Source organism: Chenopodium album, chromosome 22 (genome assembly GCF_948465745.1).
Source record: "Chenopodium album chromosome 22, dcCheAlbu1.1, whole genome shotgun sequence".
Lineage (NCBI taxonomy): Eukaryota > Viridiplantae > Streptophyta > Magnoliopsida > Caryophyllales > Amaranthaceae > Chenopodium > Chenopodium album.
Genome location: NC_137855.1, coordinates 36,534,384 through 36,551,745, shown reverse-complemented (window position 1 = coordinate 36,551,745; position 17,362 = coordinate 36,534,384). Strand labels below are relative to the sequence as shown.

Genomic DNA, 17,362 nt, shown 5'->3' with positions numbered 1-17,362 from the left:
GAAAATAATGTGCACCACAAGAAGAAGGTTCGGTATAAGGGCCCCATAAATCACAATGCACTATTTCAAAAATACGGGAAGCTTTATTATCACTCAAAGGAAATTTGTCTCTAGTGTGTTTAGAACGATGACACACTTCACAATCTTTATTTAAATGAGCACTAGAATTACTAAGAAAAGGAAGTAATTTTACAACTTTTTCAGAAGGGTGACCCAGCCGTTTGTGCCACAGTTTCAAGGTGTCTTCAACTGAAATAGCCGCAATAGAAGTTTCTTCCCGGAGATAATATAGTCCATCCTTGAGATCACCCGTTCCAATCACCTCCCTCGTGCGTTGGTCCTGTATAGTACATGTATTAGAGTTAGTTATGACTTCACAATTATTAGTAGAGCACAATTGTGAAACCGAAATTAGGTTACAATTTAATTTAGGAACAAAAAGCACATTGTGAAGAATTATTTTGTCTGTTAATTTCACGACTCCTTCTTTCATAGAAATCACACTAGTACCATCCGGAAGACCCACATTGCATGGGGAGACATCACGAACATCCAATAAACAAGAAAAATCACCGGTGACGTGGTGAGAGCAACCGGTGTCAATAATCCACTTACCATTCAAGCGGTGAGAAGGAGGTGGCGCGTTACCCATAACAGCCATGACGGCTTGCCACTGCTCGGGAGTGAGTTGCGGAAGCGGAGAAGAAGCCGAGGCAGTGGTGGATGATGGCGCAGCAGGTGGTGGAGTTGCATTGGCCTTGACAGGCGTGCTTCTGCCACGAGTAGACCCACGAGGGTCCTCCTTCGAGCCGTATTTTTCAATATACCATGGGGGCACACCATGCTTATCGAAGCAAGTTGTAGCATCGTGCCCCTTTTTGTGACAGAAAGTGCACACCAAGGCTGCCCTTTCCGCGCGAGATAGACGAGGCTTGGAGGTGCTCTCCAACCGTACAGCAAAACCAGTAACTTCCGGAGCCTCGTCTTTTAATGTTGCAATTCCTCGAACCCGTTCTTCCTGGGCAATAGTTTGAAAGGCACGGTTTAAGGAGAGTAAAGGCTCTTGTGATAGAAGAGTAGAGCGAAGAGCCGCATAATAGTCAGAGTAAAGGCCGAGAAGGAACTGCTGGAGACGATCCCCTTCGCGTCTGTTTGCGTGCTTCTTGCCTATGTCACAAGTACACTTGCCACACTTACAAGCAATCAAGGGCTCATGCTTATCAAGTTCATCCCACAAGACCGAGAGCTTGCTAAAGTACACCGCTACTGGCATTGTTTTGGTTTGCTCACACCGATTAATTTCGGATTTAATTTGTTGTATCCGTGGTCCATTAACAAGACCAAATCGCTCATGTAAATCATCCCAAAGCTTTTTGGCGTTGTCATAATTTGAAAGCATGGACCTCACCTCTGGATCAATCGTGTTCATAAGCCAAGACACGAGCATACATTGTATCGTGACCCAGTCATCCTTCGTACAAGGTGGAGCGTAGGTGTTGATCGTACCATCCAAGAATCCAAATTTTCTCCTGGAAGATAAGGCAATAAAAATTGCATGAGACCAATCGTTGAAGTTGTTTAGTTTTAGGCGTTGGGAAGTGATGAAGTCACCAGGACGATCTTGAGGGCCTAGATAATACGGGGAGTTTGGTTCAATTTTAGGTGGTGGTGGCGGTGGATTGTCACCGCCGGGAGGCATTGTATACGGTGGTTAAAAAAAATTTATTAAGAACCTCGTGGCTCCGATACCATGATAATATTACGATTCAATAGCTTGCCTCTATTATTCATAGCTCAATGATATTTATACAAGAGGATCTTGTGCCCCAAGGAACAAACCAAATCAAACTAGGAAACTAAATAATATCCTTTCCTAAGATAAGATAATATAATATCTAGCAAATATATCTTGCCTAAAGATAACATATTGAAGATTCTATCATATCCTCCTAACAAGTACAACAAATATAGCTCACAGTAACAAAACATTCAATTCCATATAGTTCTCCATAACTCAGATAATAATGCCAAAAAAAAAAAAAAAAAAAAAAAAAAAAAGATAATAATAAAATACCATAATGTCAAGGCCACTCATCAATGATTCTGGTTGATCATTTTAATCCATTTGAGAATTTTAATCTTACCATACATGCTCTTATATAACTTGTTCTATGAGAAGTGCTTCAATTTTAGGTATCATGGATTCGCCCACAGTGAAGCCATCGTCACCCATCTTATAAGCATCGTACAATGCCCTAGACATGTTGAGAATTTTTGTTAGCAAAGGCATGGGAACACTGGTTTGCCTAAACATTTCCGCGTTTAAATCTTTCCATGCTCCCTCTACTTGTTGCTGAAGTTCTTTATAAGCTTCTTCCTCGGTCACACCAAAGTTTTCCATATAACATTCCACAGCCGAAACAACATGGTTTCTCTTTTTCTGAAACTGTGTGTGCCAAAGAGCATGGAAGAAAGAATAACTTAAACTGAATATTGATTGGAAGCATGCATGTCAATTAGTATGTAGAGCACTAGAACTAGTCATTAGTTATCATTACATTTTTTTTTTTTTTTTTGAGGGTCGTCATTACAGTTTATGAAGTTGGTGTTATTTATCATTCTTATTAACATCATAATTAACCCTACATTGTTAATGAGGGTATGTGATTGACGGATTTAACAATACATATTTGGTGTTAAATTTGGATATAGGTCCAATCCAATCTAAATTGAAATCAATTTATTAAATTTGAGTCCAATCTAATTAAATAAGATTGATCCCATGAATATTTTCCAATTTCTTTATCCAAATAGTAGACAACCCTAATTAGATTTGCCTTTTTTATTTTAAGAGAAAGATAATGTAAGGGTTTGATAATGTACCTTGTGTCCTGCCATGTCGTTTAAGAGCCTAGCATGTATACATGTTGCTTTCACAGCTTTGCAATACTTGTGGATCCGTTCAATGTTATCTTCACTTGCAATATTTCCCATGCCTTGGTAAGTCGCCATGAGCATTAAACAGTATACAGAAGTAACAGTCGCGGTCATCATATACTCATCATATGTTGGGATATACTTTTCATGACACCATCTAGCTTCTTGTAGGTAGGCTTGGCATGAAACCTTCAACTGTATGTGACAAAAGATTAAAAAAAAAAAAAGTATAGATTTTAAAAGGAGATTTATAAAGCATTAAGTTATGAAGCTCAATAAATTGTAGGAGAAAAAAGCAATCATTTAATCCAAGGAGTGAGGCCAGGTAATTGTCCTCCTATAATTTTGTCTTTAATTTTTACATTCTTTTTAAAAACATTTAGTTTACATAGATTTAGAAATGTAATGCATGCATTGCATGCACATATGTCTTCTAAAGCAGGTAAATGAAATATAGTAATTAGCTCAAATTATATAATCTCATCATTATTCATTCTCAAGCTAAGCAATCACTTTGCTAAATCAAACTTACAAAAATAGCTCGTTAGAAATGAAAGGGATACTTATTTTCTTTTGCTTCTTTTAGAAATTAATTAAACCATTACTAAAATAAAAGGAATGAAGCCATCAGGTATTGGGAGAAAGATTTTTGCTTAAGTCAATAGTTTACTTCGTCCAAATCTTAATTGATCATGCTTCCTCCGTATCTTTTTAATTAACGCGTTCAATTTAGGCACATATATTGGTTAGAGGAAAGATAAAGCAAGTGGGGTAGACTAAAAAAACAATAAAACTTACCTAAAAAGATAACGTGTCAACTAAAAATAAACTTTCTAAACAAAAATACGTGTCAATTAAAAAAACGGAGGTAAGTATTTTTTAATTAACTATGCATCTGACACTAAAGAAATAAGATTGACCCCATGAATATTTTGTTCATAAGCTATACAAGATTCTTAATTGTTATAGTTTCTCTCCTTGAGTGAAGATACCAAAAGTAACAAACAAAAAGAAATTGGCTATTTCTAATTTTCTATTAGGATTGACCTAGTCAATATCGATTCTTTTTTAACCATATCAATACACTTCATCATCATGCTGGTATCTTGGGAATAACCTTAATATTCTCCTTGATTATAATAGGTTTATTCGTATGATTTCCAAGATATCAAAGAGATTCTCACTAAAATCAAGGATTCACCATGATTTGAATATTTAATCAATAAGGTACAGTAATAGAGATTGATGTACAATATTTAGTGTGGAGGGCCACTAAATAAAAAAAATAAATAAAATGCTTAAATTAAATGAAAACTTGAACCCAAAACTTTTTGCTCAAACTCAATGCATTACAAGCTAATTTGATGTTATTATCGCATTAAAATTGTATTTAACGTTAAAATTTACACCTTTACCTAAATTATTTTAAAAAAAATTAATTTTTGGTGGGGTCGGTGCCACTTAGGCCCCTTAATAGGTTTGTCCTTGATAGAGGATATTAAACAAAAAGTCTAATTAGAGATAAATTTCTTAATAAAAAAAACAATTTCGAAAAAAGAGTTAATCGAACAATTAAATTTTAACTTACTTCCTCTCGGAGATAATTAACGACATTAGACCTTCCTTCAAAAGCCAAATCTTGTTCGAACTCTTGAAATGTATCAAGCACAATTTGATATATCAACTTCATGTAATCTGGGAGTTCATTCTTACAATTGATGTCCCATCTGAAATTCAATTGAGTAATTTTCTAATTAATTCATTTGTTTAAAACTATATACAAATAATAAACATATATTTATCGAACATACATGGGATCTAGAATTAGAAATTCTTTTTTAGAACAAACCTAAGGATTGCTTCAGTGAACGGTTCAAGCTCATCAATAACACCGTATGCATCATACGTGTCGTCTATTACAGTTATCAACTTGAACATCTTGTTTAGTATTATTCGAGCAAACGAATATTTGGGTTCATAATACACTCCCAATGTCCAAATGTAGGCCTCCACTACTCTGTCTCTAGCAAAGGGAAATTTTCCTGTAAAGTCTAAGCTTCTCGACCACCTGCGCGCTCAATATTAGTATACTCAACAAAGAAACATACAATTAGAGTTCAAAATTGTAGGATCTTTAGTACACAAAATCGACGTTTGTGTACAATAATATAAATGTTGTATTAAAATATAAAAAAAAATTCATTGTTAGATTCGGAATGATGTTTTAGTAACATTTGGGCTCACGTTGAAAAATAAGTTATTGAACTAGATTACTCTCTTTATTATTTTTCAATCCTTTTTATTTCTAAAATATTTCATGCATTGCACAAAATAACAACTAGTAGTGGGAACATAGTATAAGTTTATACAAATATTACACTACAAGAATCAGAAATTGTCTTCCCATAATTAGTACTGTTTTATATTAGCAATTACCTGTACTAATCAAAATAATCATGCATGACCTAATACATTTTTATTTAAACTTGATAATTACCTTATTAGGTTGCTAAGCTCCTTTTTGTGTAGAAGTTGAAGCAAGTTGAAACTTAATTTGGCAAGTCTTAGCAAAACTTGATGATGAGGAGCATCAGATTCAAAGATGGAAATTTGATACTTAGCTTCTAGCCTTGTAGTGCATCTGTAGACGGGTCGATTTAAAGCATGTGTTATCTGTTCGACCAAGGGAGGAGAGCTTAAACTTTTAGCCAAGAACTTCATATGAGTAATGGTAAAATTAAGGGCTTCGTCGAGTATAATCTCTCCTCGTAATCTCAAGTGGGAGGCTTCATACAAATTTAGAATCCCTTGCACATCATTTGTTAAACAGTGTTTGAAGATTCCATTCTCATCCTTGAACTTGTCAAAGACATCTGTTGCAATTCATCATTGAATGTATAGTGTAGATTAATAGCAATGTTATTTAATTTATCATGTAACTATTTATATATAAGACATGCAAGTCTACTCTAAAGCACAAAATAACATGCTACAACTTGCAATGATGTTGAAAGTAGAGTAGAAATTCTGTAAATGACCTAATAATGGTCAAATTTATGTATTGGCACATGTACAAATAAAAATTGTTGCAACTTGCTAGCTATTGTTTAGGAACAGAGGAAGTGCTTTCTATATACTTCGTATTATACCCTCGGGTGCAATATAATTAAATTTGTCTCAATATGATTTTTTTACAAATACCAACTTTTGTATTTTTTTGCTTATAAATAATTAAAGTATTATTGTTCAAATTAAATGTGCCAACTCAATATGGTACAACTAAAAAAGTAGAACAAGCAAAAAGATAAATCCTTTTAGTAAGCCATATAACTAATTAATTGAAAAAATGAGGAATTTTTGACATGACACATAAAAAGAAAACCCTACATTATAGATAATAGAAGTGGCCTTAGCCTTACCACATGATACATAGAAGCCATGTTGTCTCAAGAGACGAAATCGTAGAGAGGTATAATGGAGGTCTTCCATATGACAATCACCAACAACGGCATTTTTGAAGAATTGTTGTAAGTTTGCCTCAATTTCTTCTTCAAAGTAATAGGACACCCCTAATCTTTCAATTGCATCAATGAATATAAGCCTTTCTTTTGAATCCTTAGCATCCGCCAAAAGCTCTTTTTGCACCTCCTCACTGAGCTCCTTCACCTCTTGCTCCTTTTGGTTATGAGTAACCTACAATAAAATAAAAGTATGTACAAGTTTAAAACCTTAATGAAAGATTTAATTTGAAAGTAAACAAGTTTATAATGGTCTTATACATTGTTTACGGGTTTTGATATTAAACAACGAACTTAATCTTCTTCCTAACTTATTCAACAACCTACAAATAAACAAATTGTCATCATTTTCTAATTAAGACTTTGTTTGATTCATCTGATGTTATCTAAGTTCGAATTGTATGAATATAGATTATTTATCCAAAGTTTAAAATCATAATATTTAGTAAAAATAAATTCAGATTAATAAAAAATAGGTTTTTTTTTTTTTGGAAAAAGTTAAAGTTCCACAAAAAATAAATTAAGTTTTAAATTCAATATTAGAAATATATATAAGGGAAATTCTCTTTGGTAGACCTCTAATAATAAACATTCTCAGTGGTAAAATACAAAAAAAGTTAATATCCTTGGTAAACTATGTTTTAAAAAGTTAAGTCAATGGTAACATTTAGCAAAATAATTAGCATTTTAAGCATAACTATGGTTAACCATAGTTAAGAACCACCTCCCAACCACCCCGCCACCACCACCTCTATCCCTCCCCCTGCACGCAGCCCCCCTCCCCCACCGCCTGAAAACCGCCAGCGTCCCTTTCCCCCTAACCAACCGGCGCACGGCCTCCTCCCCTACCGCCGACTTCATCCCCCCTCCCCTTTCCCCTACCCTCGACACCACCAGCCCCCACCCACACCCTTTCCCGAAACGACAAACCCCAAACCCTAAATCCCCACTAGCGACACCTTTTGCTTCAACAAACATCAAATTAGTTTCAATTACATGCAATTCACATAATTTCTTATTCAATTGTGAGGAATTAGGGTTTCGATTATCAAAAATTCACAAATTTAGTTCGATTTTTTTTCATCGTTTTCAATGGTGGTGAGGTGCGAGAAAGGAGAGAAGATAGGGAAGGGTGGTCGAAAGGGTTGGGTACTTGGGGTGTCGGGGTGGGGGTTGGGTAATCGGGGTTGGGTGTCGGGGTTGGGTACTTGGGGTGTCGGGGTGGGGGTTGGGTAATCGGGGTGGGGGGTTTTCTGGTATTCGGGGTTGGGTGTCGGGGTTCTTTGGCTGCGAATTGTGGGAGTTTTGGGTGGTGGAGGTAGGCTGCGGTGGTCGGGAAGGGGTGGAATCGGGGCTGTGTGGGAGTTTCGACCTGGTGGGGGAATAGGGGTGAACTGAACGCCGGCCGTCTGGCTGGGGGGGGAGCTGCGTGCAAGGGAGGGGGAGGAGGAGACGGGATGGTGGCCGGATGGTAGGGAAGGTGGTGGTAGGGTGGTGATTTTTATTTTTATTTTTTTAATTAATTTTAGAATGGGGATATTTTAGGCATCACAACTTTTTTTTACTTAGAATGGTTAACCATGGTTAAGAAAAGCCTAATTACATTGATTAAGGTTACCATTGACTTAACTTTTTAAAACATAATTTACCAAGGATATTAACTTTTTTTGCATTTTACCACTGAGAATGTTTATTATTAGAGGTCTACCAAAGAGAATTTCCCTATATATAAATATAATACTATTTTTGAACCCTCCCCCCCCCCCCCCATTTTGTAGACTGATATTATGTTGAACAATAAATGTAATGACCTTTATTATTTATATAAATCTAGTATATTAAAACTCTTTTTATAATATATTTCTCTAATAGCCTTCATTATAACAAGATGATCTTTATTTCAACGTAATAAGTAATAACTTGTATTTAGTTAAATATATATAGTGTCTTTTTTTTAGTATAACAACATTAGTGGTAATGTGAACAAGCTCTACTAAAAAGTTTATTTATTTTGAGATTCAATAATAAATGTAATTTTATAACTTATGAATATTAAATTTAAAACAAAAACAAATTTGTTAAACGGGTCTGGGTCACACCCATCTTCATATGACTAAGGAGGTTCCAATTCAAAATAATATAGCAATGAGAGGAGTAGCCCCTTAGTCTTATAAATTGAACACGACTTTCTTTTTTCTTCAATGTGGGATCACATCCCAATATTTCTCTTCAATTTATAGTCTTTTAATGTGTGACAACACTTTCACTCACATATGGGTTTTCATGGGCTCAACAATATGTAACCTACATTAAAAGTAGGAATAACGAACAGAGTTTTTTTTTTTCACACGGAAACAATAGGAGTATTACCAATTCATGAAACATGTTTAAAAAAAATTAAAAAAAAAAAATTAAAAAAAAAAAAACTATTCATGAAACACAAGACAGAACAATTTATACAATTTACCTCATCTAAAGCTGTGTAGTTGGAAAAAGTGTCACTCCAAATGTCGGGGTGGTAATTTGCAAGAGGCCGAACAACTCCTTTATTATCCATAACAAATTTAAAAAGCGTAGTGAAAAAAAAAAATCACTTAAACCCGACCTACTAGGTAACAAGGTTGAGAGTGAAGGATAGCTCAAGTGGCTAGAGCTTCCTTTCCAGTTTTAGAAGATCTTAGGATCGGTTCTCACCCCCGCCCCATTGTTGTAACACTCTAAACACCAAAAAAAGCTAGGTAACTATGTTCACACTGTAGGTTTTAACTCTTTTACGGAGTATAACTATAATATTTATTGGAATAGAAATATTACAGTGAATACAGGTAATTTGCTTCGAGTAGGAGTTTCTTTTCTTTGGTTTAATTTTTTTCGTGAACAATCAGATTGCTTGAGCTGCGTTTTATAGCTTCATAATGTGACTAGGAGCGTACCCACGTGGCCACGTTAGATCATGGGTAAGCGGGTATCACTTACCCAGAAATAAAATTCCAAAATATATATAGATGCTCTTCCCTCCTCGGTTCTTACGTTCTTCCACATAGTAAGGGTCTATTCTCATACGTTGAAATTCAGTTCAGCTTCTAATTTCCTTTCTCTTATAAAATATTCATTTCAGTTCAATTCAGTTAGTTCAGCTGAGTTCAGTCAATGAGAACAGGCTCTAAGTATGTTACCCATTTATTACAGAGTACAAAGTAACTATTTATCAACCCTAAAACACTCCACTTTCATCTACTACTTCCATTTTAAAATAAAAGCATGATTTTCATTTTTTAATAATTGTAACAGGTTGGCTTTTATATTGGTTATGTGCTTACTTTAACTATACTTTTGATCTATATTTAAAAAACATATAGTGTCATGTAAAACAGTAAAACATTTTTATATAAACTGAGTGTACACATACTGTATATTGAATATTTTAGGGTAACTTTTTATCAAAACGACTTTTAATTATGGACTTACAATCGAAGAATTTATTTTATATAGTTAAGCTTAACAGAAGGCAATCGATAGATCTTAGAATCTTAGATTGTTGTACAGTACTCCAGTGTCCACGAAAGAATGACTCTAGTCAATATGTATAGAAAATCAGAAACATAGACTTGTGTAGTATTCATTTTGAATACAAAGAAATTTGGGCTGATAATATCTGGGTTAGTGGGTTGTTACTTGTTAGGTTAATGGGCCAAACATAAAATGCACAGTGCTGTGGATAGGTTGGTGCTAAAGCTGGTTAATTACATATATTGCCTCCATTTCACATTTTTTTTTAATATTAAAATTAATCATTAATAAAAAGTCATACGCCATCTACAACGATAATCGAATTTAACAAATACATAATTTGAATTAAACAAAAATATCCTTGAAAATAGGTGTTTGTATAAAATGAATTTATTGTTCCATTAAGAAAAGTGATGAATCAAAACGATTGATTCTTTCTTTGACGTCAATATATACAACTCTATGTTGCTGTCAAATTGTATTAAACATCAAAGCTTGAATTGTATTGATTACTCTCATCCAAATATATAATACAAGCTATTCCCCTAATTTGATAGAATTAGGAAACTACCTAAAATATATTCACAAGATATTCTAGGCATAAAATAGGGAACAAAATATATCCTATGATACTCTCAAAATATATCGAAATATATCCCGCAATACCCCCCCCCCCCCCCCAAGTTGGAGCATGGGGATCGTAAATGCCCAACTTGAAGATGATCAAACTGAGTCTTCCCAAGCGCCTTAGTGAAAATATCTGCAAGTTGATCCTTAGTGGAATCATAGGAAGGAGCAATTAAGCCCTCTGTAATGGCATCACGAACAAAACAATCAATCTCAATGTGCTTTGTACGTTCATGAAAAACTGGATTTCGAGCTATATGTAAAGCAGATTGATTATCACAAAAAAAAAAACTTAATCGCCTTGGGGTATTGGACACCCAAACTCAAAAGCAAAGCTTTTAACCATTTCAACTCATGTGTAATCGACGCCATTGATCGATACTCGAATTCAGAGGAAGAATAGGAAACTGTAGGTTGTTTCTTGGTTTTCCAAGAAATAGGAGAATGACCAAGAAACACAAGCCAATTACCTGTCAAAGAACGACGACTAAGAGGACACGCCTCCCAATCTGAATCACACCAACCCTGCAAAGTCAGGTCGCTATCTTCACTCAAAAAAATACCTTGTCCTAGGGTGCCCTTTAAATAACGAACTACCCTGAGAGCCGCGTCCCATTACTCAATGCGCGGCTGTTGCATAAATTGCGAGAGAATATGAACAGAATATGCCAAATCCGGTCTTGTAACTGAGAGATAGATGAACCGCCCTACTAGTCTGCGATATGACTCGGGATTCGCTAGAACCTCACCACTAGCAAGGCTAAGCTTGTTGTTTTTTGCTCGATCGGAAATCCACTTGGTTTTGCCCCTAACAATCCTGCTTCTGAAACAATATCCAAGGTGTATTTCCGTTGACACAAAAACAAACCAGATTTACCACGAGCAACTTCAATGCCCAAAAAATATTTTAAAGGACCAAGGTCCTTCATCTTGAAACAATCACCAAGATAATCTTTAATTTGAATATAGTTAATGCAGCGGAATCATTCCCAGAAATAATAAGATCATCAACATAAACTAAGACATTAATCTGAACATTGTCTTTAGTGTATGTGAAAAGAGAATAATCAGAGTAAGATTGAATAAAACCGTACCCTTTCAAAGCCGTAGTGAGTTTTGCAAACCAACATTTCGGAGCTTATTTCAACCCATACAAAGACTCTCTCAAACGACACACCAAGCTCGGATCCGAGCTCTCAAAACCTGGAGGTAATTTCATGTACAAATCCTCTTCTAGATCACCATGTAGAAAAGCATTATGAACATCTATCTGCTGAATCTCCCAGTTTTTAGAAACCGCTATAGCAAGAAAAGCGCGAACAGTAGTCATTTTTCCAACCGGAGCAAAGGTCTCACCATAATCAATGCCCTCTTGTTGATGATTACCAAAGACAACTAGACGGGACTTGAGACGTGCAATATCATCATTAGACAAAAATTTCGTCTTGTACACCCATTGACTGCCTAGAGCTTTATTGCCGGGAGGAAGACGCTCTAATGTCCAAGTCCCATTATCTTCCAATGCCCTTATTTCCTTTTTCATAGATTGTCGCCAACCTTCTGATTGCATGGATTCTTTAAAGGATTTTGGATCCTTTTCCAGAACAACAGCTGCAAGAAACTTGCGATAATTCACAGAAAACATGTCACAATTTATATAGTGTGCTATAAGATAGGGAGTACCTGAGGGATGCTTTGGAGACGATGTATCAGCCGATGCTTGAGATGGACTTTGAGCAAGAATAGTATGTGTCACATATCCACGACCCAATTATATAGCATTTAAATCAACAGGTTGCTCAAGAGAAATTGGTTGGTCACATTCGATGACGGGCGAAGATGCTTGCTGTTTATAATTTGTTGCAAGTGAAGAAGCTTGCTGCATGTTTTCGGTGACTGACGGCATAGCAGTATGGTCTGCACCCCCCTGCGGCCAGCAGCCATTTTGCTGCAGGGTGCCTGCGGTGCCCACTGCCAGGTCGTGGGATTGCTACTCTTGAGTGAGCTGTTGCTGCCCTGCTGGTGCAGCCATCCCTGCTGATTGAACTGTGGTGTGGGACGTATCACCCACTCCCCCCTTTTCTTCTTCATTACTATTCTCACCCTCGACCATGTTCCCAACATGTTGAGGGTCATCATTCTCATCAATATACTCCGCAAAATCATAGTCGATGACATCATTTAAAGGCACAATATTTTCTGGTACTATATTAGAAGAAGCCGGATCGAGAAAAGGAAACACATCTTCAAAAAATTTTACATCACGAGAGACAAAAAATTCTTTCGAATCCAGATCAAAGAGATTCCACCCTTTCTTCCCAAAAGGATACCCCAAGAAAATACACTTACGACTCCTACTTGCAAACTTATCCCCCTTTGTTTTTTGATTGTGTACAAAACATAGACACCCAAAAGTACAAATGGAATCATATGAGGGACAAGTATTAAAAAGAATTTCGTAAGGGGTTTTATTGTGTAGTAAAGGAGAGGGAGTTCGATTAATTAAATGAACGGCCGGGAGAACACTCTCCCCCCAAAAATAAATTAGTAAATTGGCGTGAAATCTCAAAGCTCTTGCCACATTCAAAATATGTTTGTGTTTTCTCTCAACCCGCCCATTTTGTTGTAGAGTTCCAACACAAGAAGTTTGAAACAAAATGTCGGTGGCATTAAAAAAATCACGCAAATAATTAAATTTTGTCTCATTATCACTTTGAACTATTTTAATTGTCTGAGAAAATGGTCTATCAACCATGGCAACAAACGAAATAAACATACAAAACACCTCGATTTTATCAATGAATACATAAACCCAAACCGCACGGGAAAAATCATCAACAATTGTTAAAAAATAACGAGCACCGCAAGAAGAAGGGTGTCTATACGAACCCCATAAATCACAATGAACCTTTTCAAAAATTCTAGAAGTCTTACTCTCACTTACAGCAAATTTGTCTCTGGGATGTTTAGCACGAAAGCACACCTTACATACTTTATTCAAATCACCCTTACAATGACGTACCGAAGAAAGAAGCTTCACCACTTTTTCTGACGGATGTCCCATCCTTTTATGCCATCACTCCAAGGTAGAAGAAGCCGCATTCACTTAAACATGTTGCACCGACGACTCTGCTCCATTAAAGTACAAAAGTCCATCTCGCCTAATACTCGTTCCAATCAAGTCCCCGACTGATCCTGTATAGCACACATAAAAGAGTTAAATTGGACAATACAATGCAAATCATCAATCAATTGCGATATTGAAATTAAGTTACAACTCAATTCCGGAACAAAAAGCACATTTTTAAGAACTATTTTGGTCGAAAAACTGACCGAACCCTCTTTTGTGGCCATTACTGATTTGCCATTCGGAAGACCAACTGGACAAAACAAGACATCATGAACATCAAATAACCACACATCATCACAAGTGACATGTCTAGAAGCCCAGCGGTGGTAGTAAAGTATCTTCACCGACCATGGTTAATGGGAATTAATTAACCTGAGTGACTGATACCATGTTAAACGCGGGCCTAGGCCACACCCGCAAACCAAGAGAGAGAGTTCACTTCACAAGTCCAAGGAGGTTCCATCCCAAAACCATATGGCAATAGGAGGAGTAGCCCCTTAGCCTTATAAAGTGTTTAATTCTCTCTTCTTCAATCAAAGTGGGACACATACATGTGGTAACACTTGTGAGGTTTATTCTTCAACACTCCCCCTCACATGTAAGGTCCCTTTTAACTCAAGGATCACTTGATCCAATTTAATTTGGCCCAGAATACTTAATGCCATTAAAGGTCCTAAACTTTGGGCCTAGTAATACACAAATCATTTGAGGTCCCATACCGTGGACCTGACTCTGATACCATGTCAAATTGTATTAAACATCAAAGCTTGAATTGTATTGATTACTCTCATCCAAATATATAATATAAGCTATTCCCCTAATTTGATAGAATTAGGAAATTACCTAAAATATATTCACAAGATATTCTAGGCATAAAATAGGGAACAAAATATATCCCTTGATACCCTCAAAATATATCGAAATATATCCCACAATAGTTGTAGTTTATATTGAGGGCCTGTTTACATTTACTGAACTGATCTGAACTAAATTGAACTGAACTGATTGGAGCTGAACTGAACTGAACTGAACTGAACTGAACTGAACTGATTGGAACTGAAATGAACTGAACTGATTTGAGCTGAACTGATTGGAGCTGAACTGAACTGAACTGAAATGAACTGAACTGATTGGAGCTGAACTGAACTGATTGGAGCTAAACTGAACTCAAGTGAACTGAAATTAAGGAAATATGAACTCTGAGAAATACATTGGCTCTATATGAGTTTGAGAATTCCTTAATATGAATAAAAGAACGAGTTATATATGTGTACTTTGGAATACTTTTTTCTCCTCCTAACATTTTGAGGAAAAAAAAAAAGCCAACGTGGCCACATTTTTTTTCCTTCTACATACTCCCTCCGTCCCAAAAAGAACGACCCATTTGGCAAAACTTTGTCCCAAAAAGAATGACCCATTTGGCCATTTGTATTAAAACACCCACCAATTTGCTACAATATTTGTGCAAAATTAGCTTCCCCATATAAAAATTTGATTTTCCATGTTATTTTATTAATTTCTTTCTCTATTTTTTTACAAACCCAATGTAAATTTATCTTTCCAATATACGTTTACTTCTTTTTACTTAATTTCCTTAATTAATACCCGCGTAATCAACCCAAATGGGTCGTTCTTTTTGGGACGGAGGGAGTACATCCACAGCGAGTCAACGACCACAATTAAGATCCCTAATAATGGTATTTTGATTGCCCAATTCTGTCTCACTATTTGCGTCCTTAAAGATGCATACATTTTCCAATAATTTTTTTTGGGTTATTTATTTTTTGTTTTTTTACAAGAACAAATGATGGTTTTACAATTAATTTAGTGAATTATATTTTATAAAGTGTTGTTAATTTTTAAGAACTTTGTAGTTTAATTTGATAAATGAAAGTTTGCAACAACTTATAATTGTGGTTCGTGTAGTGGTATAGTGGTTCCCTCCTTACTAGTCATTCCTAATTATAATATTTATAACTGTGTGCAGTGGTAATGGAATCTCACATTGAAAGAATTCAAGAGTTACCACCACTATATAAAGCTAAGGGGCTACTCCCCTCACCGCCATATGATTTTGAGGTGGTTACTCCTTGATCTTGTAAAGTGGGGGACTTGTACTCTCCCATGACGGGTGCGGCCCAAACCCGTATTTAACTCTATATTAGGTTTTAAAAGTTTATAACAACACAGTTATTTAAATTTTATTTTATAAGAATTTAGAAAAATTTTGATGATTTGGCCAAATGAAGCAGGTTAATTATTTGCTTTTTTATTTTATTTTATTTTATTTTATTTTATTTTTTGGGGTAAAGGAGAGGGGCAAGCCCCTAAAAGAAGAACAAGACAAACACAACCGAAACTAAAGCAAAATTAAAGAAACAAAAAACAGAAAAACGAACAAGAAAAACCAACTAAGGAAAGACACTCTGGGAGCAGGGCTACGCTTCACCGGATCTTGGGATCCACCTAGGCCGAGCAAGTCCTCCCAATTCCTCCGATAAGCAGGTTAATTGATTCAAAGAAGCTAAAATATGTATTAATGATCGATTTGATAGCTTTTTGAACTTAGTCTTTGAACTTATTAACTTAATATTGAAAAAAAAAAATAAAACAAAAAAATACAACCACTTGGCCTAGAAAGAAATTAATGTAAGTCTTTGTGGGTGGGTTTAGGCCTATGAGAACTTAATCAATACCACAAGTCAATATATTGTTTGAATTAAAATTAGGATGACCTGCTTATATTTGAGCGGTCAGTGGCAGTAGTGTTAAAAGCGCGGATTCTTGTAGCAGGTTGCAATTTCATGAGAGACTAGAGTAATGAAGAAATCATCTCTCACTTTTGTGCCATCCTCACAATTAATTGCATGTGTTCACATTAGCTATCCCCAGTCCTATGTAACAATAGTTTGATTAAAAGGAGAGCAGCCACTGTGCATTTTATGTTTGGTTCATTCCCAGATATTACCAGCCCAAATTTCATGTACTCATATTAAAATAAGTTTATGTTTCCATATATTGACTATTGAGTCATTCTTTCGTGGACATTGGACAACAACCCTAAAATCTATATCTTGTATTCCTATGTCACGCTTTTATCAATACATCAATTGTAAATACTACGTATATATTTAAAAGTTGTTCCGATAAAAAGAAGAAATGCTCAATATACACTAATATAATTTATAAACTTGGTGTACACAAAAATTTTTGTCGTCTTCTCATCAATCAAACATTCACACATATAGGGAAATTCATATTTCTTAATTTGAAGACACAAGCTAATTGTCTCCATGTCTTAATTTATCTTCTTTTTTTTTCCTCAAAAAATTGTAAATTGGTAAATGTTACTAACAATTGCAAACTTGGTGGTATATGTGTCGGCCAAGCCTTACCATGTTGTTGGAATGTACTCTATTACTAGGGATGTCAGTGGGGCGGGTTAAGTAGGAGACCCGTCCCATCCCCGCCCCAGTGGGGCGGGGATGGGTCTCGGTTTGGCGGGTGGTGGGGCGGGGATGGGGATAAAAACCATACCCGCCATGGGTGATGGGGCGGGGGTGGATTTTAAGTTGTACCCGCCCCACTTCATACCCGTCCCATCCCCACCTCATACCCACATCTATATATCTTTTAAAGC

The 17,362-nt window shown here is 35.8% G+C and overlaps 2 protein-coding genes across 2 annotated transcripts; both read right to left on the bottom strand.

The window, feature by feature from the left end:
* Positions 1 to 845: 845 nt before the first annotated feature.
* LOC145604295 (uncharacterized) lies at positions 846 to 1,699 on the bottom strand. Its single transcript, XM_081660218.1, has 2 exons — positions 964 to 1,699; positions 846 to 874 (listed from the first exon to the last, which is right to left on the bottom strand). Exons 1-2 carry the CDS (start codon positions 1,697 to 1,699, stop codon positions 846 to 848), a joined length of 765 nt encoding a protein of 254 aa, XP_081516344.1.
* Positions 1,700 to 2,155: 456 nt separating this feature from the next.
* On the bottom strand, positions 2,156 to 14,464 carry LOC145604294 (putative sesquiterpene synthase). The gene is made up of 11 exons (XM_081660217.1): positions 14,442 to 14,464; positions 13,926 to 13,972; positions 13,705 to 13,787; positions 13,633 to 13,657; positions 8,923 to 8,999; positions 6,357 to 6,630; positions 5,435 to 5,810; positions 4,787 to 5,005; positions 4,526 to 4,664; positions 2,884 to 3,132; positions 2,156 to 2,446 (listed from the first exon to the last, which is right to left on the bottom strand). Exons 1-11 carry the CDS (start codon positions 14,462 to 14,464, stop codon positions 2,156 to 2,158), a joined length of 1,803 nt encoding a protein of 600 aa, XP_081516343.1.
* Between the last annotated feature and the right edge of the window lie 2,898 nt (positions 14,465 to 17,362).

What these genes read in the sequence shown, in the direction of transcription:
- LOC145604295 (XM_081660218.1), bottom strand. Translation starts at nt 1,699, where the DNA reads ATGCCTCCCGGCGGTGACAATCCACCGCCACCACCACCTAAAATTGAA. An exon ending in CGAGGCTCCGGAAGTTACTG is followed by an intron (nt 875 to 963) that starts GTTTTGCTGTAC and finishes TGTCACAAAAAG; the next exon opens with GGGCACGATGCTACAACTTG.
- LOC145604294 (XM_081660217.1), bottom strand. Translation starts at nt 14,464, where the DNA reads ATGGTATCAGAGTCAGGTCCACG. An exon ending in GTATCAGAGTCAGGTCCACG is followed by an intron (nt 13,973 to 14,441) that starts GTATGGGACCTC and finishes TGTTTTGTCCAG; the next exon opens with TTGGTCTTCCGAATGGCAAA. An exon ending in ACTACACAGCTTTAGATGAG is followed by an intron (nt 6,631 to 8,922) that starts GTAAATTGTATA and finishes ATTTTATTGTAG; the next exon opens with GTTACTCATAACCAAAAGGA.